We start from the raw sequence: 27,869 nt of genomic DNA, 5'->3' as shown, positions 1-27,869 counted from the left end.
ACCCAAAAGGAGGCATGGGTGTGCACAAGGCCAGACCCAGACATTGGGCATCCAGCTGTGGAGGGCAGGAGACAGCATCCTTCCTCTCTGGACTTAGACTCCCTATCTCACTGTCCAGGTGAGCAGAAAGGAGCCTGACTAGGGCAGAGGGAAGAGAAAGTCTTTTTCTTTGGTCACTAGAGGCAGAGAGAGAGAGGAGACAGACAGACAGGCACAGAGTTTTCGTAGCAACCATTGTTCTGGGTATTACAATTGCCAGATGATAGACCACATCTAAGACACTGGTCCCATAAGATTACAATACTGTGTTTTTTCTATCCATTTTCTACGTTTAGATATATTTTTTTCTTGAGACCGAGTCTCACTCTGTAGCCCAAGCTAGAATCTCATGGTGTCAGCCTAGCTCATAGCAATCTCAAACTCCTGGGCTCAATCGACCCTCCTGCCTCAGGATCCTGAGTAGCTGGGACTATAGGTGCCCCCAACAATGCCCAGATAATTTTTCTATTTTTACTAGAGACAAGGTCTTGTTCTTGTTCAAGCTGGTCTTGCACTCTTGAACTCAAACCATCCTCCTGCCTTGGCCTCCCAGAGTGTCAGGATTAGAGGTGTGAGCCACCACCCTGGGCCTTCTGGCTTCCGTGATTTCCAGCAAGAAGCCCACTTTCATTTGAATTGGTGTTCCCTCTAAGCCAGCGGTTCTCAATCTGTGTGTCTTGACCCACAGGAACTGTATTAAAGGGCCGTGGCATTAGGAAGGTTAAGCTAAGTCTCTGACTGTTTTCGAAAGTTCGTCTTTAGTTTTTATAAGCTTAATGATGAGTGTCTTGGCATGCATTTTTTTTTTTTTTTAATTTTTCCCTGTTTGGAGTTCATCCAGCTTCTTGAATATGTAGGCTTATGTCTTTCACCAAATTTGGTTCAGTTTTTAACCCTTTATTTTTCCTGAATTATTTCAGTCCCATTCTTCTGTCTTCTCCTTCCGAGACCCGAATGACAAGAGTTGGCTCTTTGGTATCATCCCATAGGGCTGTTCACTTTCTTTCTAGTCTGGTTTCTCTCCATTGTTCAGATTATATAAATTCTGTCACTCTGTCACTGATTCTACCTACTGTCATCTCTACTTTAATATTGAGCCCGTCCAGCAAGACATTTTTGGTTGTTTTCATTGTATTTTTCTGTTCTATATTTTCCATTTGGTTCTAATTTTTGTAACTTCCTTTTCTTTGCTGTGTTGAAATACAGAATAAAATACAGAAACAAATCTCTGAAACCAAAGGTGGCCCTTAGTACATCCAAAGAGCAAAGAGAAGGTTGGATGTTAAGGAGAAATGCCATGTACTGTTTTGAAAGAAAGTTCAAGGGCACTAGTTAGTTTCTGGGGGGCTGGCAGACTCTCAGGGAGGAAGGCTAGTCTCAGACTTAGCAGGTTGTTTTGGTAGTGATTAGATGACACTGGTTACAGGGTACAGCAGCCAGTTTCAGAGAACCACATTCTTGGAGCAATGTTTTGTGTCCTGAGTGCTTTCTCCCCAGCCTCTCAACTCTGTTTTCGTTGAGTATGACAAAAATAACCCAATTTGTATGACCAACTTTCACAGCTGAGATTTTTTTCAACGTTTTCATTTGTTTTAAGAGAAATCATAATTGCCGTTGAGGCATTTTATGATGGCTGCTTTAAAATATTTGTCAGCCAATTAATGACAATTAAGGTCACAGTGGGGGGTGAGAGCAGAGAGAGAAAGAAGGGAGGGGGTTGGAGCCTTGGTGTGTGCCACACCTTTTGGGAGCATGACACGATTGCAAGAGGGACTTTACCTAACAAATGCAATCAGTATAACCTGGCTTATTGTACCCTCAATGAATCCCCAACAATAAAAAAAAAAAAAGAAAGAAATCTTTGTCAGCACACCTGTAATCCCAGCACTCTGGGAAGCTGAGGCAGGTGGTTTGTTTAACCCCACAGGTTCAAGACCAGCTTAAGCAAGGGTGAGACCCCCCATCTCCAAAAAAAAAAAAAGTATCCAGGCATTGTGGCAGGCATTTGTAGTCCCAGCTACTATGGAGACAGAGGCAGGAGAATTGCTTGAGCCCAGGAGTTTGAGATTGTGGTGAGCTATGATGCCAGGGCACTCTACCCAGGATGACAAAGAGAGACTCTGTCCCCCCCAAAAAAAAAATTAAGAAAAAAATCTTGTCTGATAATTTCATTCTGCCGTTGATTCATCCCAGCATTGGCATTTCTGTACTGTCTGTTCTTACTGAGGTTGGAACTTTCCTCGTTTTTGGTTTGACCTGGGACTTTTTTGCTGTACCCTTCTCTCTTCCTTCCTTCCTCCCTCTCTTCCTCCCTCCTCCTCCTCTCTCCCTTCCCTCCATCTTCCTCAGTTTCCTTACTGACATTAAGCTTGCCTGCTGCCTTCCTTTTTCTCTCATCTGTGGATTAAGGCAAAATGTCACCAACTTTCATCCGTCCCAGGCCTACGGTGTGCCCCCCGGGCTAGGTTCCTCTTTAGGTATACTCTTTGTCGAAGTTGAAATCAGAGAGAACTAAGAGACATTTCAAAGAAATAAATGCATGGACCTGGTATGATTTCCAGCTCAACATAATATCATAAAAAGACAGTTTTTAACTATTAAAATAAATAGAAACAGTCTGGGTATGGAATTATAGTGTCAATTTGCTAGATGGGATGATAGTATTATAGCTATGTCTTTTTTTTTCTTTTCTTTTTGAGACAGAGTCGCACTTTGTTGCCCCTGGTAGAGTGTCGTGGCATCATAGCTCACAGCAACCTCAAACTCCTGGGCTGAAGCGATTCTCCACCCTCAGCCTCCCAAGTAGCTGGGACTACATGCACCCACCACAACGCCTGGCTATTTTTTAGAAATGGGGTGTCATTCTTGCTCAGGCTGGTCTTGAACTCGTGAGCTCAGCCTTCCAGAGTGCTGGGATTACAGGCATGAGCCACTGCACTGGGCCCTATTATGGCTATGTTAAAAAAAAAATCTCTATCTGGTGGCGCCCATAGCACAGTGGTTAGGACGCTGGCCACATACACTGAGGCTGGCGGGTTTGAACCCAGCCCGGGTCAGCTAAACAACAATGACAACTGCAACAAAAAATAGCCAGGCGTGGTGGCAGGCGCTTGTAGTCCCAGCTACTTGGGAAGCTGAGAAAAGAGAATTGCTTAAGCCCAAGAGTTTGAGGTTGCTGTGAGCTGTGACAGCACAGCACTCTACTGAGGGCGACATAGTGAGACTTTGTTAAAAAAAAAAAAATCTCTATCTGCTGGAGATATGCACTCAAGTCTTTAAAGGTGAATTGATCCAGCAAAAAGGGGTAAGGGGTGGGAGAACAGCTGGAAAAAGAACATCAGAAAGTTGATCAATGCTGAAGCTGGACAACAGGGTATTGGGGGTTGATTGCACCATCCACACTCAGATGTTTTTGAAATGTCTATAATAAAAACTAAAAAAGAAATAAAAAAATCGGACTGTGTTCTTCACATTCTCTTTCTCTGTAAAATGTTGCAATGAGCATGCCCCACACAGGTGGGCCCTCCCACCCCCGGGCCCCTGCGTGACCATGTGTATCAGAACCTCCTTCCCAGTGGCCTGTGCTGGACTTGAGGAGCACAGTGGAGAAACAAACCTTCGTTATCTGGTATCTTAGAGATTTCCTGGTCAGTTTGTTACTACAGTCTGGCCCATTCTAGCAAGTGAAATCTCCAGAGTATGTTGAAGCAGAAGAAGCAAGTTCAGGACATTGTAGTATGATACAGTTTGTAGTTTCAAAAGTTGTGTACACTTACATGTTTATGTATGCAGAGAATATGCATATCTGTATATATACATATATACACGCAGAGGATACCAAAAATGTACACACATTTTAAGAAAGGAAGAAACTGCATTAAAATTGTAATAATATATACCAATAACAAGAGATGAATACAAGTCACATTGAGCACCTTTATAATTGCAGAAATCAAACTTGAGTATTACAATTTTTTTTTCAGACAGAATCTCATTATGTCCCCTTGGTAGAGTGCCACATCGTCACAGCCAATGGCAACTTCCAACTCTTGGGCTTAAGCGATTCTCTTACCTCAGCTTGCCAAGTAGCTGGGACTACAGGCTCCCACCACAACACTGGGCTATTTTTGTTGTTATTATTATTGTCTTTGTTGTTTAGTAGGCCCGGGTGCATGTGGCCGGTGCCCTAACCATGAGCTATGGGCAATGAGCCAAGTATTACAAATTTAATATGCTTTTTTTACCTAGCTTAAAATGTGTATACATTTTTTGGCACCTAGTGTATACACACAAATATACACACACACACATAAATATGTTGGACTGAATTATGTCCCCCAACGTTTATATGTTGTAGTCTTAACTCCCTGACTATATTTGAAGATACGACTTTCAAAGAGCTGGTTAAATTTAAATGAGATCATATAAGTAGGGTTATAATTCAATATAACCAATGTCCATGTAAAAAGACAGTGGTCCAGAGCAGTGGCTCACTCCTGTAATACCAGGCAGGAGGATCCTTTGAACTGGAGTTTTAGATCAGTCTGAGCAAGAGCAAGACCAAGACCCTATCTCTACTAAAGATAGAAAAATTAGTTGGGCGTCATGGCTGGCACCTGCAGGCACCTGTATCCCCAGCTGCTTGGGAGGTTGAAGCAGGAGGCTCCCTGGAGCCCAGGAGTTTGAGGTTGCTGTGAGCTGTGATGATGCCACTGCACTCTACCCCAGTGCACTTTACCCAGGGCAACAGAGCAAGACTCTGTCTCTAGGAATAAAAAAAAAAAAGAAGAAGATGACAGACAATAAACAGGCCACGTGAGGACCATGAGGACACAGGGAGAAGATGGCCAAGGAAAGAGGCCTCAGCAGGAGCCTGCCCTGTGACACAATGATCTCAGACTTCGGGCATCCAGAATGTTAGAGAATAAATTGTTGTTGAAGCTACCGGGTCTGTGGTACTTTGTTATAGCAGCCCATACAAACTTTAATATGTTATCTTTCTCCATATAATCTGTTAAAATGGAGAATGGATTGTACTTGCCCCATCTTTCCCAGAACACAAGCACTGAGAGGCAGGTTCTAATGTCCAATCCCTGCTAGACCGAGGCCCAGAACCTGCAGCCCCAGAACCCCATGTCAGTGGAACGAGTGTGTGCCCTTCTGCTATCAGGTCTCTGAAGAGTTGCAAATTCTGCCTGACCCTGAGCTTCTTGGAGGCAGAAAGGGACTGTTCCTTGCTCAGTATCCTGGCCCAGAGCTGGCCTGGTGCCCAGAGGGTAGCCCCACATGGAAGGAAGGAATGAAAGCCTAAGTGAGGAGGGCTGCTCTTAGCTCAACCAAGGATTTTAACTTCATCTCCGAGAGTCTTGGGGGGTTGTAGAAAGCTTCTTCACAGGTCCTAGGGAAGCTGCACCTGCCTTGAGGTATAGAACTGAATGAGGGGACATCATCACAGAAGTCCAGCCCACCAAACCCACCTCCACCAGGCCACGTAGGTGAGCGGAGGGAAGGAGGTGTCCTTGGCAGCCACACTTCAGACACCAACCTGCAGGTGACCCTTTCTGGGCCTCCATTCTCCCATCTGTAAAATGGGACATCAGATTTAGGACCAGCGTCCTTTTAGAAGGATGTATATTTGATTTATACTAATAACCACCAACAAATGAATTACTCTCACGTGACAGAGCAAATCCCACTTACAAAGCAAAATCTGGCTCCCACTACTCTTCCTGCCCCATGAGGGGGGCATATCACTGTATACATAGGTACCAAGGGGTCCCTGGCACCCACAATCCCTTCTCCTCTGGCCTGACCCCTCTCCCCAGCCCACAATCTTTCCACTGCAGCCCTCAGGGCTCCTTCCTCTTTCTCCAACCTGACCTCTTATCTTTAGGGTCTTTGGCGCCCTCTGTCTGGAATGTTCTTTCCCCAAACATCACACAACTCCCTCACTTCTCCAGTCTTTCCTGACCACACTGACTAATGTAGCCCGGCATGGCCCCCACCGTTTTCATTCCACCGCAGACGAGCTCCAGGCACAAGGGCCTGGTCGGAGGCACACAGGATGCTGCTTTCACTCATACCAATCACATTCTCGAAATGTCCTTGAGCATGTCTTCTAGGGTGGTATATTAAGTTCCTGGGGCTGCCATACAAATTAAGCCCCCAACCAGGTGCCTTCAAACAATGGACACGTATACCTTCACAGTCTGGAGGCCAGAAACCTGAGGTCAGGTGTCAGCAGGGCCATGTTCCCTCCGAAGGCTCTAGGGGAGGCTCCATCCTGACTTTCCTGGCTGCTGGTGGCCCCAGGCACTTGCTGGCTGTGGCCATGGCTCCTGCCCCTGCCTCTGTGGTCATGTGGCCTCTTCTGTCTGTCTGTCTTCTTACAAGGATGCTGGTCCTTGGATTTAGGGCCTGTGCAGGTGATCCAGGATGATCTCATCTCAAGATCTTTCACTCAATTACATCTGCAAAGACTCTTTTTCCAAAAAAGGTCATATTTGCAGGTTGCCAGGCTTAAGGCCACATCTTTTGGGGGGACACCATTCCATCACTGACGGGAAAGCCACACATTTTAACTTTCTCCAGAAGCTGCCAAATTGCACTCAGTTTTTTCAGGGAAAGTGTTAACTCACACTTGGGCACGGAGGCAGACTCACAGGTACCACATGAACTCAGTTCACTTTGGGGAGGACTGAGAATTCCTTGTGATGGAGCCAGGCCAAGAGTGTGCCCCTACCGACTGGCCGGCAGCCCCCAGCCTCAAGGAGTCCTGCAGCTGCTGGGGCCTTCTCAGAGCATGGGGAGCCCCTTCCCTTGTCAGTGGTCCTGCCCTGTGGCTCCTGGTGCCCAGGTGGCACACGGGTGCCCAGGCCTAGCTGAAGCCTGGACGCCATGCCAGACTGGAATTCAGGGAGCAGATGGATCCAGCAGCAGATTGCTGCGGGGGAAGCATCCAGAATGTGAGGGCTGTCCTCCCTGGTGGTCCTGGGAGGCAGGGCTCCATAATCTTGCTTCTCTAGTTAGAACTGGGTAGCCTGCTTCCTGGGCCCAGGCCACCCTCTCCCCATATGCAACCTGAGTGCTGTGAGCAGGAATTGATGACCAACCTTGGCAGAGTAGGCAGAGGCTGGGCGGGCTGTCCACTGAGAGAGCCATGCAGCCTGGAGGGGCCACCTGGGCCCAGCCTTGACACCTCCCAGACCCTCAGTGTCTTCCCCTAAGTGGTGCTGCAACGTCCTCTCCAAAGCAGGATTTTAAGAATTACAATTGATAACGGGAGGAAAACAGTCTAACTCCTCCCGCCCCCGCAGGTCCTAATTAGCCTTATTGCGGTCGGGCTGAGGGCAGTGGAGGTGCAGAAGCTCCACCCAGCAGCCAGACACCCTCAGGAAGGCAGCGGGCAGGAGCGGCCTCGGAGGGAGACCCGGCGGCGGGTCCCCGAGGCGCGGCCCGTTCGAAGCGCAACTGCGCCCTCTGGTGTCAGGTGCTCGGAGAGGGCGCGCGCAAGGCGAAAGGTGAGGGGTGGGGGTCCCGAGTGGGCTTTCCTGAGCGAATCCTGCAGCTGTGCGGTTACAGTCGCCCCTTTACGCGGGCGGATCTCATGGTTGGCAGCTGCCACCACCTGCCCACTTTTGCACACAGCACACCCCCCACACCCCAGGAAGCATCCACAAAGGCTCCCTGTGTGCCTGGAAACCGGGGAGGGAGGGGAAAGGCAGGCCCCATCCTTTCCACAACCTGATGTTAACAATGTGTGGAAAATTTATTATATTCATAATTATTAATCTCATATTTCCCGCATTTCAGGTGCCCCTCCTCAGATGGGTCCTGAGATGGGGGGGCTGGCATCACTCTCATTTTATAGATAAGCAAACACAGGCGCCAGAAGGTGAATTCCACCAATGCCCTCCAGAAACATGTCCAGCTGGCCAGACTACACTTCAGATGCCACAAAAAGTGGCTTCCTGGACCTCAGGAGGAGGTGGGAACTGATGAGCAGCACTGCCGGGCGTTACTGCAACGGATTCCGTGCGGGGGACCCCATTCCAGGCCGACTGGGACAGGGGAGTTTAGTAGGAGCCACAGCCGTGCCTTTTGGATGTTGCTGTCCAGCTGGGAGGAGCAATGGCCAGAGCAGGAGAAAGAAGCAAATGGTAAAGCCAGCCCCTGACAGCCCCTGGTGCTTCAGAGGAGCCCAGAAAGAATTTCTGCTCCATAGAGGTGGGAAAAGAGGGGGTGTCCCCAGGCTGGGGGGTCCGAGGGGCTGTGTGGACCCAGGAGGGCTGCGACCTGGCAGGCAGAGGGCAGAGAAGAGTAAAAGCAGGTCAGGGTCAGGCCAGAGGAAGGCCACAACCCCCCAAAAGTAGACAATGAAGGCCCACAGCTTGGGCTTCTGAGGAAATGAAGCCTGGCAGTCATGTGGGGAGACCCTTTTAGAGCCTTCCCAAGGAGGCCCTACACATCCCCACATAGAGGAACGATACCTCACGATGGAGCAGAGCTGGGCCTTGCTTCTACCACGTGGCCTGGGCTGGATCTCCACCTCTGAGCATCACCGGGACAGAACGAAGCCAAGCCTGGACCAATCATTTCTATATACATTTGCTTCCTCAACTGCAAACAAGGAAATGGACTAAGCTCTGAAGGGCTGGGTCTGGTTTTTGGAAAAAGGTCTTTGAGGCTCGGTGCCCATAGTACAGTGGTTATGGTGCCAGCCACACACACCCAGGTTGGCGGGTTGGAACCCAGACCAGGTCGGCTAAACAACAATGACAACTGCAAAAAAAGACCCAGCTGGGTGTTGTGGCAGGTGCCTGGGAGGGAACTGGAAGTCAGAGAGGAGACTTACCCAGTGCACCTAGTCCCAGCTACATGGGAGGCTGAGGCAAGAGAATTGCTTAAGCCCTGGGGTTTGAGGTTGCTGTAAGCTGTGATGCCACAGCACTCTACTGAGGGATACATAGTGAGACTCTGTCTCAATAAAAAAAAGGTCTTTGATCTCTGGAAAGAAAATCATCTATCTGGTCTCCCTTTCTATTGGGCTGACCCTGGAAGGCCATCACCAAATACCATGGCAAACATAGCCTCTCCTTCTCCCAGGTCCCAGAGGGGCCCTCCGTGCCACCTGCTACATTACATTCCCACTTATTCATTCACTAACCATTTACTGAGTACCTGCTATGTGCTAGATCCTGTGCAAAGTAAGCTCTGCACTTTTCATGTCTGCCGATATTTAAACTTTCATCATTTAGTTTAAATTTTTATTTACTTCAGAAATTACCATTTTTAAAACTAGTTTTTAAAATGATTATTGGTAAAATGTGGTTATGGCACCAGTTATTGAAAGCATCTATGTTATTTTGTTCAGTTGGGTAAGGAGAGATGATGAATATATTCCACGGATTATATCAGATATGTTAGATACATATATATTAGATAACAACTCCCTCATCTCCTTTTCTTTTTAAATTGGAGAAACTACATATTCGCAAAGTTAAAAAACCATCCCAGTTGCACCAAAGTGTTGTGGCAGACACTGGTGGGCGGTCCATTTCCCAGGATCCCTAGCAGTTTGCTCAGGGCCATGTATCCAACAGAAGGTTGGAAAAAGCGTTCTCCTGGCACAAGGCAGTTAGGAGCCAGCCTGCTTCCTCCATGTCTCTCTTCCCCCAGTGGGGCAACCAGGGAGGCCCTGGTTCCTACAAGGTGAAGGAGAGCTACTTGATCAATAGGGACTTTGTGTAAGTGGGAAATAGCCCTTCCTGGTTTAGCCACTGAGATGGCTGGGTTTATATGTTACTGCAGCACAGCCTCACCTAACCTGACTAATATGAGGCTATACAGTGAAAGGTAAGTCTCCTCTCTGACTTCCAGTCCCCTCCCAGTGGAAGTATCGTCCTGTCGCCAGATCTCTGTGCTGCTTTCCCCAAATATTCTCTACTTCTACAGAAGCATAAGGAAGACCCTCTACCCCCCAGGACCAGCCTATGCTTTAGGAATACCTGCCCACAAGCAATGGCTCTGTCCCTGTGGATTCCAAAGCGGAGTCAGAAAAATGGAGTAAGTAGGAGCTAGGAACTTGGGTCACAAGGGTTAGCCCAAATCTCACATAACCTTGGCTAATGCCCCCAGGCTCTCTGTTGCCTTGCAGGTAGACAGAGCAGCAGCTGACCCCTGCTGGTCAGGACCCTTCTGCAGCCAGGGGAAGGCTCAGCAGAGGCATGCTCTTGGTTACTGGCTACAGCATCAAGCTCCCTACCCCTTCCCCCCAAGACTCCTGTACTGTGGCTGCCAAGGTCCTCAGAGAAGCAAGTGGAAAATAACACTTCCCGGTAAGCACATCTGTTAGGGAAGGAGCAGAAGGAACACTCAGCCATAAAGAGGAGCGAGACTAATCTTGGATTCCCCTCACCCTGCCCTACAGTGTCAGAGTTGGATTTAAAGCCCCCCCAAATGCCTCTTTTTCCAACTGTATCCTCATTTATTTATGATGACTACTGAACAACTGTTGGGCCCTGCCATGTGCCTGAGGCCTAGTGCAACTTCCCCAGCTTGACTAGAAGTAGATCAATTGAGCTACTTCCGCGTAGCAATGACTCAGCAAGGCCCGGCCTGAAACTGCCTCTACCTAGATACAGCTAACGTAACATCATGCCATTGGTCCAACCCTGTTACCACCCATCACACCACCTCAGTCCCCGCCTCCTTTCCCCGCCCCTTCCACACGCCCTATATAAGCGGCTGCTTGTTGCAATAACGTTGAGTTCCTGCTTTGACAGATTCACGGATCCGTGTGTTCCTGTTTGGCCGTGGACGCTCACCATCCCGCTCAGCCCCTGGGACGAGATCTGGCTGGCCCTCAACTGCGACTGCCGGAGGACCCGGCAAACAACACGAAGGTTTAATTCCTTGAAGTGAATTGTCATTTAAAGACTTTCTCTTCAGAATTTAAATAAAATAGCTTTTCTTTTCCTGATTATGAAAGGCATATTTGCTTCCTGCTTGAAAAAAAAACAGGAAAATGAATAAACCCAAGTCACAAAATACAGAAACAGTTAATGGAAAAAATAAAGATAATAATAGATCCTACCACCCAAAATGCCCGCTGTCACTTAAGGACCCCATGCTGTGGATTTTTCCTACATATATCTATGAAAACCTGTTGATGTGCTTGAGACGTTTTCTTGAACCAAAATAGACCAAAGGGTATTTTGTTATTAATTTGCTTTTTTTGTACTAATAAAATGGATGTGTTCCCAGGTTAACAACTGTAGATATGTATTTTTAGGTTTGGTTTGGTTAGTTTTGGAAGCTGCCTAGAATTTTGCTGTAGAGATAAGAATTTAAAAAAATCAATTTTTATTAGTAACCACTTTTTAATATTAAACATTGGTGAATTTAATTTGCACTTTAGTTCAAGACCAGCCTGAGCTAGAGTGAGACCCTATCTCTACCAAAAATAGAAAAACTAGCTGGGCATCAGTGGGCACCTGTAGTCCCAGCTACTCAGGAGGCTGAGGCAGGAGGATCACTCGTGCCCAAGAGTTTGAGGTTGCTGTGAGCTGTGATGCCACAGCATTCTGTCAAGGGCGACATAGACTCTGTCTCAAGAAAAAAAAAAAAGATAATGTTGTGTGAAAATTCAAAGGAAGAAATGTAACAAAATTATCAAAATCGGGCCGCACCTGTGGGTCAGTGAGTAGGGCGCCGGCCCCATATACCGAGGGTGGCAGGTTCAAACCCAGCCCCGGCCAAACTGCAACCAAAAATAGCTGGGTGTTGTGGCAGGCGCCTGTAGTCCCAGCTACTCGGGAGGCTGAGGCAAGAGAATCGCCTAAGCCCAAGACTTGGTGGAGCTGTGATACCACAACACTCTACCCAGGGCGACAAAGTGAGACTTTGTCTCTAAAAAAAAATTAGCAAAATCTAATTAGTAGCCAGTGGGAGGGTGGATTTTTTTTGGCTTAATTATTTTTCCCTTTTTCCTGTATCAGTGTTTCATGATTTTATTTGCTTATGGAAAAAACCTCCCAAGAAATAAAAGACATTATAATTACAAATAGCACAAAGTTTATTTACTTTCATCTTTCAAAAATAGTTTTTTTATGCTTATGAAAGTAACAAGTTCATCGTGCAAACATGAGATGCTCCAGAAAATGTAAATGAGGAAGTTAAAAATTACTGTAATTCCAAAAAATACACCTAGTCACCGTTAACATTTTGGGGTGCTTACTTTCACTCTTTGTAAATGAATAATTGTGTAATATAATTGAAATCCAAGTATATGTGGCTTTTTCTTCCTTTTTCCTTAAGCATCATAAGCATCTTCCATGATATTATTTTTCTGTCAAATATTATTTGTATTGGTTGCTCAAGAGCCTTCGATGCGAATATCCTATAATACCTGTCATTATTGGACCATTTTGTCCATGTGAGTTGCTTTCCATGTTGGTTTTACAAATCATGCTGCATTGAACATCATTGTACATAAAATTTTCACTTTTCTCTGGTTATTTCCTGGAAGTGAAATGAGTAGGTCAAAGGGCAAAAACATCTAAAATGTCTTTCCTGTCCTTTGGAACAGCCCAACCAATAGGTGGCTTTAATTTATGCATCTGTTGGCAACTAGGATCTCTTTTACTTTTAAGAAGAGGAAACAAAACAAAAGTTTTGGTAAAAAATGCCTCTCTTTGTTCTCCCATTCAAGTACTAACCAGGGCCGACCCTGCTTAGCTTCCGAGATCAGACAAGATCGGGCGCGTTCAGGGTGGTACAGGCGTGGACTCTCTCTTTGTTCTTTTTTGGCATTTCTTTGGTTACTGGTAGGTGCTCTCTGCTGTACCTTCTCAGCCAGCCATTGCTCTTTCTGTGAATTATGTCTTTGAGTCCTTGGCCCATTTTTCTTTTTTTCCTGTTAGGATGCATTTATTCTTATCTATTTTAATCAGTTCCTTATAAACCAGAAATATGATTCCTTTAGTTACAATGTTTATGACAAAAATCCCCCCATATTGTTATTTCAGTTTTAATTTTGTTTATTACGACTTTGGCACACACAAGTTTGCATTTTCTCATGGTCAATACATTGGTTTTGCCCTCAGTGATTCCACTACGATTTTGTGTGTTAAAAGCATCGCTACACTCATCTGAATATTTTGACTACATTTTTTAATGTCTTTTTTTTTTTTTTTCTTTTTGAGACAGAGTCTTACTTTGTCACTCTCGGTAGAGTGCTGTGCATCACAGCTCACAGCAACCTCCAGTTCTTGGGCTTAGGTGATTCTCTTGCCTCAGCCTCCGGAGTAGCTGGGACTATAGGCACCTGCCACAATGCCCGGCTGTTTTTTGGTTGCAGTTGTCATTGTTGTGTAGCAGCCCAGGGCTGGGTTCGAACCCACCATCCTTGGTATATGGGCCTGGCGCCCTACTCACTGAGCCACAGGTGCCTCCCTTTAATGTCTTCTTTTAAACAATTAACTCTTTAATTCATTTGAAATTATTTTTATGAAATGGCATGAAATGTAAATTAAATTCAACTTTTCCTAAACATTCAATTTTTCCATTATAGTTATCAATATTCCCTTTCCCCATTAATTTGTGACTTTTTTTTTTAATCATGTGAGAAGGTTTTATAACTGCCAGAGTGGGCCAATCTACTCTACAAACCCATCTGTCTCTTCTTAAACCAATATGCCACAGTATTCATGTTGACACTATCTTTTCACGCTTGGCCTGGCAACTTCTTCTTATCATTTTGTTTTTCAAAACTGTGTTAGTTATTCTCATTAATTTATTCATGCAGATGAAATGTAGGATTTGGACACATTTTCCCAGATCCCATGGAATTTTGCTTGGTACATTAGTGCAGTCTTCCTTCCAGGATCACGGTGCCCCTGAAGTTTTCTTTAGATAGCTCCTGTTCAAATTGTTAGAAATTCTTACAGTTAAACAATTTGTTATGATTATCATAAAGCGATTTTCCCATCACCACCCCTGCCCAGGTTAAGAGGAAGAAAGTTTTTGGGTTTTTTTTAATGTTTTTGTTTTGCTATGTCTATGGCTACTTGTTGCACTCGAATTCTGAGACTGTTTTAGACGATTATTTTGGGCTTTCTGGGTGGGCCATCACACCTGCACAAGATGCTTTGCCTCTTCTTTTTGACACGTAAAACTTTTTGCTTCGTGTTTTATGGCCTTGACTACGTCTTGTAAATACAGTCAATGGTCATTTGATAAAAGACTGTTTTACTCTTGATTTTCATGGGAAGGCTTGAGGTGTTTCACATGTATATTCCGTCATCGCGGACAGTTTGAAATAGCTTTTTAAGAATCATGCTCAGAAAATATCTCCGGCGCAGATGACAAAATAGAACTAAAACCCCAGATGCCCTTTCCCCCCGAAAATCCTACGTGCTTTTCTTGGACAACTTTTCCGATTTCTTCTTTGGTTCTTTCCGAACCACTTTTGGTAATTCGGTTTGGGTTTTTAAAGATAAAAATATGGGTCGGCTCCCCCCACCCCCGCACCCTGCCCAGAGGACATCCCTGGGTGGGGGTGGGGAGACTGCACCTTCGTGGGAGCGAGCCCGGAGGTGAATGGACCAGGGGGCGGGGGCTTCATCGGCGCTCAGTCCCGCCCACCGCCGTATCCGCGCATGCGTCCCGACTCCAGGCCGGCTCCTTCTGGACCCTCGCGCATGCCGTTCTTACCCGGCCTGCTCAGCGCAGCGGCTGCCGGAAGTGGGCTTGGGCTCCTTAGAAGCGGTGAGTCGGTGACTGAGCTTCGGGAGCTGGCAACGGCGGCGCAGGGTGGCAGGCGGGGGCGGGCCGGCTGCCGCCATGGCTGGAAGCCAGGACATGTTCGACGCCATCGTGATGGCTGATGAGAGGTGCGTGGCGAGGCGGGACCACCCCTCACCGCCGCCCGTGCGCGGTCTGGTTCTCGCTGGGCTGATTTGCCGCTGGCTGCGGGCTGGGGCAGCTGCTTGTGCCCTGCGTCCCCGAGCGAGTGCCTTGGGAGAGCGCCTGTGGCCCTGAAAACGGGACAAGTGTGGGGCTGAGATGGTATTGATTCTCTTTTACTCCTCGGCCGCTCCTGCTGGGCCACGTGCCCAGCTGCTCTCTCAGACCCGCCTCTTCTGTCGGGGGCTGCCCCTAGCATCTGCTTGGTTGACGACTCCATTCCTCTGGGGACGCCCTGTCCTCTGGTGGGACAGACCTTTGCCATCTGGGAGCTGCCACTTTTTCTTGTTCCTTAATCGTAGCACATACGGCAGTATTCATGGACATGCTGATGAATGCGACACAGACGTCATCCCCTTCCCCTCGAGAGCCCCTGGGGAGCACTTAGGGCTGTGACAGCGGGGGACGTGTGAGTGGCTTTATGGGCGAGGTCCAGCACCCGGTCCACGGGAAATGACAATAGATGTCAGTTGAGAAAGCAAGTGAACATGTAATGATCGCTGACATTTATTTAGCACTTACTGTGAGTCAGACACTGAGCTAAATGTTCTTTCTAACCCAGTTTTCTATTTTAGCCATTCTTAGGATGTAGATCCCCGTTCTCTTATTTGCAGATGAGGAAACACAATCAGTTTTCAGTGTCACACATTAACAAGTGGGGAGCTGTACACTCAGCCTCATGTTGTGCCGGAAAAAACTCCTTTCATCTTTGGTGACTGTAGGTTAAGATAGTGCTGTTTCCACCGCTGAGCTACTCCAGTACCAATCATCATACATTTTGGGAGGATCTGATGGAAATTTCTCTCAGTTATTCTACTGAAATATGATGAAGAGCCCTGTGTATGTTACAGAGGGGTTTTTTGGAAACTACTGGCTGGAGTTAGTAGTGTTGCTTGTGGATTCACAGAACTTTAGCTCCCTAACCTGGCTGCAGACCAGAGTCACCCAGAAGATTGTGAAAAGTAGATTCCTAGGTGGTACCCCAGGCTTACTGAATATCAAGGGGATGAGCCTTTTGAGTTTATATCTTTAAATTTTTCATGTGTGGTTCTAGTACTTCACCAGGTTTGAGAATCACTAGCCATTTTTTGTAGACAAAGAAAACCGGGCTTCCAGAGGTAAAGTGACTTGTTAGAGGGGAGACTCAGGAAGTGGTGGAGCTGAGACTGGAGCCTGTGTCTTCTGACTTGAGTTTGAGGCTTTTTCTGCTATACTTTGCCTTGTCTTACTGAGTCAGGGTAATATAAGAGAGAAAGATGTTTCTAGAAAGGATATTCTTTTTCCTGTTTATTTGATGAAGTGTATTTTTTCTTCACAGGTTTCGTGGGGAAGGGTATCAAGAAGGCTATGAAGAAGGCAGTAGTTTGGGTGTAATTGAAGGAAGACAATATGGCACTTTACATGGAGCTAAAATTGGATCTGAGGTAAGCAGGAACCCCCTACTTGGAAATGAATCATTTTCAGGTACAGTTTATAATTTACTTTGATGTTCAATATGATTGAGCCAGAATGTCAAGCCTTTCAAAATTGCAGCATGGGACTTAATAGATTATTATTTTTTTTTCTTTTTAAAGAGACAGCTCACTTTGTCACCCAGGCTGGAAGTACAGTGACACAGTCACAGCTCACTGCAGCCTTGAACTCCTGGGAAAATTTAGTAACAGTAGGTTACTATATGGAGATGATTAAATTGTGCAGGCTGGAGAATGAGAGAACATGTCTTTGGTCTCCCTGGAGTATCCTGGTGCTGTTTCAAGTCTTAGGCCAGCTGAATCCTCACCTGAAAAATCAGTGCCCTCTGTTATGTGAAGATACTCCATTTACTTTTACCTTAAAATTCCATAAAGTATGATCATTTTTCTTCTTTTGCTTTTTTTTTTCCTGGAGTGGCCTTCACTTATGGATAACTGGCCCTAAGTGGCAAGATTTAAGTTGAGGCAGTTAAGACCATATTAGATAACTGATGCTGTTAAACAGATTGCCACAAAATGTATGGGTTTAAAACAGCAAATATTTGTTATCTCATACCATCTCTGAGGGTCAGAAGCAGCTTCTCTGGGTGGTTCTGGTTCAGGGTGTCTCATGAATTTGCAGCTGGGGGTGGCGCCTGTGGCTCAAGGAGTAGGGCGCCGGTCTCATATGCCGGAGGTGGTGGGTTCAGGCCCAGCCCTGGCCAAAAAAAAAAAGAATTTGCAGCTGGATGTCAACTTGGGCTGTGTCATCTGGGGCCAGAGGGCCTGCCTCTGAGGTGGCCCAGTCACATGACTGTGGTCCTGGACCTCTCCTGTGGGGGTGTTCTCATGCCATTCTGCATCAAGTGGTCCAAGAGAGCAAGCCAGCTACAAGTGACATTGTCTTCTGTCCCTAGCCTCAGAGGTCATGTGCTGTCCCTTCCTCTGTATTCTGTTGGTTGTTAAGCCTCTACCCCTGTTAGAGTGTCAAGGATATAAGTGCCAGGGCATTAAGATCACTGAAGCCATTTTGGAGGATGGCTGGCCCACTGATGATTTGAACACCTAACTTCCATTGCCTGGTGCTTAGTGGGTACTTCAGAACAACAATATAAGGAGCACCACTGCCCTCTGTCCCCACCTTTTGTGGGTTTTTTTTTTTTTTGTTTGTTTGTTTGTTTATCAGGCCCAGACAAGGTTCGAACCTGCCGGTAACTACTGAGCTATGGTGCAGAGCAGGCTCACTAACCACTGAGCTATGGCACCCAGCTTCCCGAACCTTTTGTTTTGAGATCTTGGTAATTAGACAAAGTACAGCAAGTTGCTTATTAATTTCACTCTTAAATATCTTTTAAATTCACAGATTGGGTGCTATCAAGGCTTTGCTTTTGCATGGAAATGCCTCTTGCACAGTTGTGCCACTGAAAAAGACAGGTAAAGTTGGAGACTTCTGTAGTATTCAGCCAAGAGTTCTAGTTCCATAGCTTATTAACAGTGACCTGGGGAAATTCATCTGTTTTCTCATTTGGAAAATGGAGAAAATAAAAATGTCAAACTTGAATATTGTCAGGAGATTTAAAGGAAATAATACCTAGAAAGTGCTGGGCACATTTTAGGTGTTTGATGTTTTGGTGTTAGGTTGATGTTTTGGTGTTAGGTTGTTACTTCTCAAAAAATTCTTATATTTTCTTGCCTTTTAGCTGGAGTCATGAGCGTACCAAGTGGTTTTTAGATACCCTGCCAATAAAACTGTGTTAAAATTGGTTATATCTTCTCATTCATTGTTCCCCTGAGCTTCTAGTAAACAGATTACAGTAGTCTTGGGATGATGTGGGCTTGGAAATGGTGACTCCATTGTCATCAGTTTTTTGATATAGTCAACTAAGTCTATTAATGAGACAATGCTTTTTAAACCCGGTGCTTAACCCGGCTGGGCACAGTGGCTCAAGCCTGTAATCCTAGCACTCTGGGAGGCCAAGGCAGGTGGATTGGGACCAGATCAAGCCAGAGTAAGACTTGTCTCTAAAAAGAAAAAATAGCCAGGTGTTGTTGTAGGCGCCTGTAGTCCCAGCTACTTGGGAGGCTGAGGCAAGATCACTTAAGCCCAAGAGTTTGAAGTTGCTGTGAACTGTGATGCTCACAGTTCACACTCTACCCAGGGTGACAGTGAACCTCTGTCTCAAGGAAAAAAAAATGTGTTTAACTCAGTTCTGGTACTTGTTATCACTAAGTAAATGTTATTTGAATTATTTTTAGTCCTTTAACACTGTCCTTACTATGTCTACCTACTTAAAGTCCCTGTGACATTCTTCCATCCATCTTCATCCTTAAGCTGAGAAGGATCCTTTAGGTAAAAGGCATAGGAGGTCTGGCCACTCTGCTGCTTGTGGGAGACAGAAAACTGTACTTATGCTGGCTCTTTGCATCATCCTGACTCCTGGTAGTTTTGCCTAGTATGGGAGGGGCATGAGGAGAGTGGATGACAAACAGCAGGGAAGGTGGCATACCCCTGTCCACAGGACTTGTCCTTATATTTGAAATATTTTTAATTTCTAGAAAATAGGCCATACCCCACTGCTGAGCATGGCTGGCTCTGTCCACTCCGTTTAGATGAGCAGTTGGGAGCTGACCAGAATCTCATGTTAGCAGAGGGACACTGGAGGGGGTTTTCCTCTCAGTCGCTGGAGTGCAGCATAGCTGGGGATGCAGATGGAAGGGCTGTTGGCCCCTGAGCAACCACTGGGTGGCAGTCAGAGCTGAGCCCGCTGCTCAGCCTGGGCCAGGAGAGGAGGAGGTGGAGAGGGCCAAGCCCTTCCCTGGAGTTCTTCCCCTGCCTCCCCTTCTGCCCATTCTCAAAGTCTGGCTCATGGAGAAGTGTTCCACTTGTGCGTGAATGGTGCCAGGCCTTGCAGGCTGTCCACCAGTCTTTCTCTATCCATTAGATAGAGGAGGGATGTCCTAACTTCTTAAAGTGGTGCCTGCAGTCTCTTTAACGGGCAGAGAAGGGCTGGTGGACTCCCTCTCAGACCCACCTTGCTGCTGCCCCCACCCACCTAGCAGTACACAGAGGTTTCTTTGGAGCCTAAGGCCTTTATGCTAGAGCAATAGTGTACAAATGTTTAGATTTTATAAGTCTGCATGATTTTTGAAAAATGGTAAAGAGCTGATATAGGATCTATTTTTTAGTTTTTTCAGATATGGATATTAAAAGAAAAACACCTGCCATTTATCTGTTTTGTTATTCAGTAAAAGAGTATTTTAGACTCAATGCCTGTAGCTCAGCAACAAGGTTGCCAGCCACATACGCTGGAGCTGGCGGGTTTGAATCCGACTCAGGCCTGCCAAACAACTACAACCAAAAATTAGCTGGGTATTGTGGCGGGTGCCTATAGTCCCAGCTACTTGGGAGGCAAAGAGAATCGCTTAAGCCCAAGAGTTTGAAGTTGCTGAGAGCTGTGATGCCACAGCACTCTACCTAGGGCTACAGCTTAAGACTCTGTCTCAAAAAAAAAAAAAAGAAAGAAAAGATTATTTTAACACCAAAGAAACCGCAGAGAGAAATATCTCAGACTAAAAGATGGGCTTTCAACTGAGTAACTAGTGTTTTGAAAACTGTGTGAGGTGCTCCCAGCCCCTTCTCAGTAGTCTGGTGGGGCCCTTCTACAGATAGCACCTGGTTAAGACTGGGCTCTGGGGCTCTGGCACCATGATTCTTGTGTCATTGGCCATGAGCTGCTCACACCCTCTAACTGCCTGTGCCTAGCTGGGGGCTGGGTGTGTTTGGAGGCGCGTCATTGACCAGAGCAGAGTTAAGTCACTACTTGCAAAGTTGGAAATGGGTGGGGCTGTTTGTATCAGGGTACAATGTGGCATTTTCTACATATTGGCATTTGTCTTCAGCCTCTCTGGGAACCCAGAGCTTTGTTGCTTAAATTAACCTGCTTTGACCTTTCACAATTTTAAGTTTGTCAAAGAGTTCTTAAAAAGTGGTTTGCCATTGGGGAACTCATTTATCTGCGTGTCTAAAAGCACTAAGGACTGTTAGCAGCTAGCTGTGCTTGCTTTGAATTGCATTTGATTTATCCCTATGATCAGTTCTTTACATTCCCATTTGTCAAATATCTAGCACACTCCAGCCACTCAGATAGTCAAGTGTGGCATGAGGAAGGTGTGCTTCTCAGGATCCCCAGACCACCCAGGTGTACACATGTCGGGATTATCTCTAAGCCCCCATTGGTGCAAGCCCTGGTCTCCAGGATCTGGCAGGAGCCAGGAGACTTAATGTTAACTGAGCACCTACTCCGTGCACGAGCCCAGGCTTCACACAGATTGTCTGATGCTCTTATAAACCTGTGAGGTTGCTGTTACTCCCCGCATTTTACCTATGAAGACGCAGGTTCAGCCAAGTCAACCAGTGTTTTAGAGCAGTCGTGCTCCCAGCTGCCCATCTCCTAATTATGCGCCCGCTCTGTAGCACGTCCTCACCTTCCCAGCAGAGCTCTTTGTCTTCCCTGGGAAGGGAGCCTCAGACACCAGACACTGATTTCTGCTCTTTGGAGGGAGGGCGCTTGTTGGTTTATCTGCAGCTGAGCTCCCAAAGGCCGCAAGCACAGATTCCAAATCCCGGAAAATCCCCGGACCCAGAGCAGGCCTGCTCACGTCTCAGTCACTCTCTTTCTCGTCTAGTTCTGTCTGATCCCATGTGTGACCTCGAGGGCCAGAGTGGCTTGTGGGTTGTCTCAGCTGCTCAGCCCTGTGGCTGGGATAGAGGCACACCTGTAAGCTGCCGAGGCACTGGGTGTGGGCAAAAGCATGTTGCTAGGTAAATAAATATTATTTAGTGTAATGAGAAAATAATCACCCAGCGTCTGAACTAAGACATTCTTAGCTCTTAAGTAATCAGCGTAGTTGTTACATAAGTAGAGCCTGTTGTGTACAGTGGACTAAGAGTCTTTATTTCTCTGCTTTGCAGCAGGAAGATGAAAGTCTTAGATTCATTGATTGAAATGATTCAGAAATTCCCGTATGATGACCCTACTTATGATAAACTCCATGAAGACTTAGACAAAATTAGAGGAAAATTTAAACAGGTTTGTGTACTGCGTGTTTCCTCGTGGTTCAAGCGCTAGGTCCTCTCCTTTTCTGAGCCACTGCTGGTGCAGTCCCTGGGGGTTTCACTGTGTTGAGGGTAGGAGTGGTCAGCACAAGCACACCGTCTTTGTGCCCCCGAGTAGGACACTGAAGCAGTCTAGAGAGCAGGGGTCAGATTGGCAATGCAGACGAGAAAAGCTGCAGCTAGAGATAGTCATGTTCTAATTTGTAAGTAAAAATGCGCAAAACTTAAAAAAAATCATCTCTTTTCTTTTTCTTCTGTGTTTTCAGTTTTGTTCATTACTCAATGTTCAGCCAGACTTTAAAATTAGTGCAGAAGGTTCTGGACTTTCATTTTGAGGATGACAGATGAACAAAGACGAAACATCAAGGAACAGATGTCCGTATGTTAAGTATTTAAAAATGTGATTAAAGGCCAAACAATGGTGGAGTATTCATTGTTCCGTAAGGAGGGATCCAGTTTGGCCAGTGAAAGGGCTTCCTTCCCCTGAGCTTTCTGCCTGTGTTGCCGCAGTACCCCTGTGGGGCCTCTGCACACAGGCTGCCCTTTGCTGGGCTCTGTCTGCTTTGCTGTCTGAAGGAGCCCCTGGCAGGGCCCTTGCCAGGCTGCATGCTGCTGGCCAGTCGGGGCCTTCACCCATCCTCTCCTATAGGGTCGGCCTGGCTGCTCCTAGGCTGAGGTTGGCTCTGGATAGGATCACCGAAACCTGGACTCAGAGCAACCATTTTTTTTTTTTTTTTTCTAATGAGAGAGACCAGGCTTGTGTGAGCCAGGCTAATGGGAAGTCATGAGGAGCTACTTGATGTGCTGGGCCTTACTCTGCACCAGCACTGTGTTGGTGCTGCCCATGTTTGGTTTAAGCCCTCAGGAGCCCATGAGGCAGGTCTTATTCCCATTTTACAGATGAGGAAGCTAAGACCCTTAGGGCTTCTCTGGTCTGAGGTCACCCAGCAGCAGAGCTAGGACTTTTCCCTAGACTCAGGTCTGTCACCACCACAGTGGAGGGTGCAGCTCAGGAGTCCACTGGGGCCAGTTAGCGGGAGCACCTGGCTGAGAGGAAGAGAGGCCAGCTGATCCCGGAGGCCCAGGTATGCCCTTCACCATGTCCCCAAATGAGAGATGAGCTTTGTAGCATTAAAAAATGGTTAATGGAGAAAATATCTTGAACCAAAGACTGAATGTCAAGCTGTTGTCATTATTTGGACACTTCTGGAGCCTCGTGTTTGGGACTCTGCATTCTTCCTTCCAATGGAATTCCTGTCTTTTGACAGAACTTAAAAGACGTCACACATAGGCAGTGAGGTGCAGATCATTGGAACGGGTGTTTCTTTGGTTCTGTGCCAGTTAAGTAGACAAATTTGGTGACACGTGTTAACACACCCTCCCCAGGGTGTCCCCAGAGTCACTGCAGGCCCCACACGCTGTTGGCTCCCCCTCTTCTGTTCTGGAAGGCAAGTCTGAAAGGAGTGAGTGAGATTACTCAGGGGGTCTCCACAGATCCACTCAAGTTTCCAGAATAGTTCTGGAGGGTCTCAGTGGATCATGCTGCCCTGGTGTGAGAGCCAGTTAGGAGCGTCCCTGCATCAGTCACGGTGGTGACGTTTGCTGCCCCCACCCAAATCTGGCTGACCTTGAGAGTGTACTCAGGAGGAGAGAAGGGCTTTTCATTTTTGAGGAACAGACTTAGGCTTTATCCTCCTAAACTGTGATAAGGGTGCGTTTGCTACCTGTGCTCCTCATTTGCACCTCGCCTCTGGGTGAGGGAGGCCCTAGTGTCGCCAGCAGACCTGTACCTGACAGCCAGACTTCCAGTGGGGCTGGGGTGGGGCTTAGAGGGGCTTTTCTTGTGGTTTTCTTTGGCGACTTTTTGTGTTTTCTATGTTATTTATCTGTTTTGATAATGTATTATTTTTACAATTGGAGAAAAAAATAAATAGCATATTTTAGAGCAAAAGTTTATATGGGACCATTTATAACATGGTATTTACCCAGTTCATTTCTTTCTCAAGGTGTTTTGGACCTGGGTACAAAGGAAGGCATGTGCCTGGGTCAGCCCCTGGGCTGCCTTCTGTTACATTTCTGCCACATGCCCCATTAATACAGAGTAGCCATTGCTGCTGGGAGAGAGGAGACCCTCATGTTGGGGACTGGCCAGTTCCTGCTGACTCTGGCCCAGACACCTGTCCGCAGTTAGTCCCAATCTCCCCTCCCCTAGACTCCTTACCACTGTCTCTCTCTGTCCTCTCCCCTCCCTTGGCCCTGCCCCTTCCCCTGCTCTCCCCTTTCTCTGCTCTCCTCTCCCTCTGCCTCTCACTACCAGATGTCCGAGCATCAGGCTACCAGTTCTCCTCTTTCCTATCACATGGAGCCAGAGCTGCCTCACTGATCACCTTCTTCAAGATTCCTCTGGCCCCTTTTTGGAGGACTAGACCCAGTTTCCAGGATCCCTTGGTCTTCTTACGGCCTGCCATGCAGGGCTTCTGGAGGGATCTGCCTCAGCTCCCCTGCTCTTTGCTGCCCCTGGGGAACAGGTGGAAGGGGCACCTGTGACCTAGATGATAGTAGACCAGGCCATCATAACAGTCACTTCTGTTCTCTCCAGGAGATGCTGTCTTCAGCAGTTGGATCAGGAATGAGCATGTCTCTGCTGGATAATAAATTGTTAGCAGGGGGCTTCTGGGAAACGTTACCTTGTTCCATAGAAGGGTGCTAGCATTCTATTTTGGATGACATCCTTGGGCATATGATACCTGGAACTACCACTGGCAGCTTGCTGCTCAGCTATGAATGACACCAGCCAAGCATGGCAGAGTGAGAAAGAACCTGGGTCCTTGATGTCACCCTGGAGTGCTGAACCCACCAGCTCTGAGCATCTTGCTTACAGATACTCTCTAGGAGCAGACAAGTGTGTCATTCTTGTTCAAGGCTGTATGGGTTGGGTTTCCACTGTTTGCAGACTGCCCTCCTTGCTCCCTCCCCAGCCCATCCAGTCCCATGGGTATCACCCTCTGTGCAGATTGGCTCTGAGTTTAGGAGCTCCTTGCGTTGGATTTCACCCCTTCTGGTAGGTTTTCCAAGGCTCAGGGTGTTCCTTCCTTCACATCAGAAGCTCCCAGCACACTTTGTGCCTCTGTGTCCGTTTGCTGGGGCTGCTGCAACAGGGCACCACAGACTGGGGCTTAACCACCAGGCAGTTGTCTCATGGTCTGAAGGCCAGAAGTCTGAGGTCACAGTGGCATGGGGCTGGCTCCCGAGGCCTCTCTCCTTGGCTTGCAAACGGCAGCCTTCTCTCTGTGTCCTTACATGGTCGTCCCTCTGTGCGTCTGTGTCCTGGTTTCCTTCTAAGACATAATGATGAGGATTAGAGCCTACCCTAAAGACCTCGTTTTTTAACTTAATTACCCTTTAAAGGCCCCATCTCCATACACAGTGGCATTCTGAGGAATTTTTCAGTGACACAGTTTGGCCTGTAGCAGAACAGGCACCCTGTCTGTGGCTGCTGGGACAGGTTACCTTGGGACTTGAGAGAGAGGGAAGCCATTTCCCTGAAAAGTTGAAGTTACTTCAGTTTTTCTAGAATGTTAGCAGTTGGGCACAAGCAAGATCAATCAGTCCTCTGCTGAAGCATCCACTTCAGAATCGCACTCTGAGTCACTCTGGTGGCCATAGGTGAATACCTACCCAAAGCCAAGTTGTCCTAAAACAAGGCACATACTACAACTTTTCCTTTACTTCATACTCCTTAAAATTTTGTTTTTCTCTTTGTTTTTCTCTGCCCATTGGGAAGAAAATAATGAGATTGGGAAAACGAGATGTCCTGTGTGCTGAGTGGCTGCTGGTGGCCAGTGCTTTTTGTCCCCGGTCACTGGGTTACCCGCTGATGCTGAGAGGCAGGAGTGGCATGCCCATTGAGTGACACGTCAGTGGTCACAGGGAGTGGCCAACCTCAGGCCTGATTGGCACAGCAGGGCTTGGGCAGTTTGCTTAAATGACTTGTTTCCTGAGGCCATTTTTTTAAGCTACATCTTCTCTGCCAAATCAGAGCTACTTTTTCCTGATAATCTGTAGGTTTCATCTCTAGTCTTGCTTCTGGTGGGCTGAGACAGAAGCAGATGAATGGATGGAAAAGGGCCTGTGCCAACTGCCTGCAGGAGTGGCAGTGACCGAATGGGCCCTTTGTTGCCCCCTACCCTGTGAGCAGGTCCCACCCAGGGATCCACACAGCACTCGGGGAGCCCAGAGGCGGGGTGAGGTGTTCAGCTGTGCCTGAGGAATAAGGTGAGCAGGGAAGGCTTCCCCGAGGAGGTGGCTTTCGCCCCATCGCTTTGTGAGCTTTCATTTGACCTCACACCACCATGGAGAAGTCTCTTCCATCCTACCTGAAAACACCGACGTTACCTGGAGACACCAGGAACTGTGAGTAATAGGTAAGGCCATATTCCTGGCCGTGTTCTGGTCCTTCATGAGGGAGGTGAGGAACGGGTTAGCAACTCAGAAAACTGAAGTCACCGAGTTACCATGATTTATCAGAGAAAAGCAGACACTGTTCTGTGCTTCGTAGGACACGGGTCTAAAAGGTACAGTGAGTTGTCCAAGCCAGCATGGCTAAGTGGCTTAGCATGGGCTGCTCAGATGAATTTTCCAGGAAGGAAGGTCCCTCCTCGTGAGTAGACTTTTCCATACCTCTTCATGGATGATAAACTCCTCAGCTGGTATTGACGGCCTTGGTGTCCCCTGTTATGACAGTGTCTTTGGCTGGTCTTTCTAATGCCGTTTGCCAGATCAGCTGGGCCTCAGGGGGTGGAGTTTCTCTTGGATGGGCCTGAACTTGAGTCTTGCTTCTGCCCACGGAAGAGTGTGTGGGCAGTGGAGCCTGAGTGGCCTGGAGATGCTCACTGAGACAGTAAGGATTCACGTTCCTTTGTGTTCCTCTGCTGTTCCCAGTGGCTGTGCACCCCTAAAATAGCAGGGCACACAGGTGCCTGCTGCCCAGTATTGAGAGCTGTTTCCCCCAGAAGGAGTATTGAGCCCTATCCCTAGTTCCTGTGAGTGTGACCTTATTTGGAAACTAGGGTCTTTGCAGATTTCATTAAGTTATTAGTTAAGTTGCGGTTGTACTAGAGCAGGGGGGCCCTTCCTGTGACTAGTGTCTTTTTATTTATTTATTTTTCTGAGATGGGGTCTCACTCTGGCACCCAGCCTGGAATGCAGTAGAAGGATAACAGCTCACTACAGCCTCGAACTCCTGGGCTCAATGGGTCCTCCCACCTTGGTGCCCCAAAGTGCTGGAACTAAGAAGAGGAGGAGCCACCTGGAAAGAGGAGAGCGCTGCGTGAAGGCACAGAGTAAGCGGGCAGACCGGCGCGTGAACGTGGAAGCGGAGGTGCAAGTCGCCTGGTCGCAAGCTGAGGAAAGCTGCCTGAAACCACCAGAAGCCAGAGAGACAGCAGGCCTGCACACTCCCTGATTCACATTTCTGTCCTGGGAGGGAATAAATTTCAGTTGTTTGAAGCCACTTAGTTTGCAATTATTTGTTATGGCAGCCCCAGGAAACTGGTGCAATGTCCCTCTCCCTGTTTGTTCGTCTGCAGGCCTCATGCGGTCCAGATTCTTACGGCCTGCCATGCAGGGCTTCTGGAGGGATCTGCCTCAGCTCCCCTGCTGTTTGCTGCCCCTGGGGAACAGGTGGAAGGGGCACCTGTGTCCTTGAAAGACTCTAACCTCAAGGTACCAGGAGTGCACTCGGCCCCTCTCCCAAGGGGCTGCCGCCTTCTGGGGCTCAGCTGGCTCTGGCCCTGAACCAGGGACTGAGACAGAGCCCATGAGAGAAGGCTGGCTTGAGCCTCTCCCCAGCTGTAGCCCCCAGGCACCATCTGGCTTCGTGTCTGGGGCCTGGGGTGATGGGCCTGGTCAGGCAGTTTCTCCAGGTCTGCGTGGTCACATGGGCTCTGTTATGCGTGCACGGTGTGCCATGGAGGAGAATGCTGGCCCGGGAGTAGAATTACAGCAGTTCCACACATCTTTTGAGGTGGCTCTGTGCCAGACACTTGTGGTCCAGAGATGAGTCCATTCCCTGACCACGTGGAACCCCCGGCTAAGCAAGACAGATATGTTGAAAATCCAAGATCAAAGGGTAGTTTTATCAGTGGCTCCCATTATTCATACCAATAACGTGTGAAATCTAGAGAATGTAGAAAACACACATAAGCTGTAACACTTAAGGATCTCTAAAAACTAAATGATGCAGACTTAATGAAGGACAATGATTAGCTCCTGGAACAAAAGAGAACTTCAGGAAA

The 27,869-nt window shown here is 47.4% G+C and overlaps 1 protein-coding gene across 2 annotated transcripts; it reads left to right on the top strand.

Moving 5' to 3' along the window:
* The first annotated feature begins 14,794 nt into the window (after positions 1-14,794).
* LTO1 (LTO1 maturation factor of ABCE1) lies at positions 14,795-27,079 on the top strand. 2 transcript variants are annotated; one of them, XM_053560475.1, is made up of 6 exons: positions 14,795-14,933; positions 16,325-16,430; positions 17,821-17,891; positions 21,430-21,547; positions 21,840-21,952; positions 25,772-27,079. In XM_053560475.1, exons 1-5 carry the CDS (start codon positions 14,884-14,886, stop codon positions 21,906-21,908), a joined length of 414 nt encoding a protein of 137 aa, XP_053416450.1. In that variant the 5' UTR covers positions 14,795-14,883; the 3' UTR covers positions 21,909-21,952; positions 25,772-27,079. The 2 variants fall into 2 exon arrangements, with proteins under 2 accessions (XP_053416450.1, XP_053416449.1); XM_053560474.1 differs by lacking the exon at positions 25,772-27,079 and having other exon boundaries at positions 21,840-21,994.
* Positions 27,080-27,869: the final 790 nt, after the last annotated feature.

This window comes from Nycticebus coucang, chromosome 14, assembly GCF_027406575.1.
Source record: "Nycticebus coucang isolate mNycCou1 chromosome 14, mNycCou1.pri, whole genome shotgun sequence".
Lineage (NCBI taxonomy): Eukaryota > Metazoa > Chordata > Mammalia > Primates > Lorisidae > Nycticebus > Nycticebus coucang.
The sequence above is the reverse complement of the archived record's forward strand: the minus strand, read 5'-3'. Positions and strand labels throughout refer to the sequence as shown.

Coding starts and splice junctions, on each gene's coding strand:
- LTO1 (XM_053560475.1), top strand. CDS start 14,884: ATGGCTGGAAGCCAGGACATGTTCGACGCCATCGTGATGGCTGATGAG. Junction 14,934..16,324: donor ATCGTGATGGCTGATGAGAG/GTGCGTGGCGAG, acceptor TTTTCTTCACAG/GTTTCGTGGGGAAGGGTATC. Junction 21,548..21,839: donor TTAGAGGAAAATTTAAACAG/GTTTGTGTACTG, acceptor CTGTGTTTTCAG/TTTTGTTCATTACTCAATGT.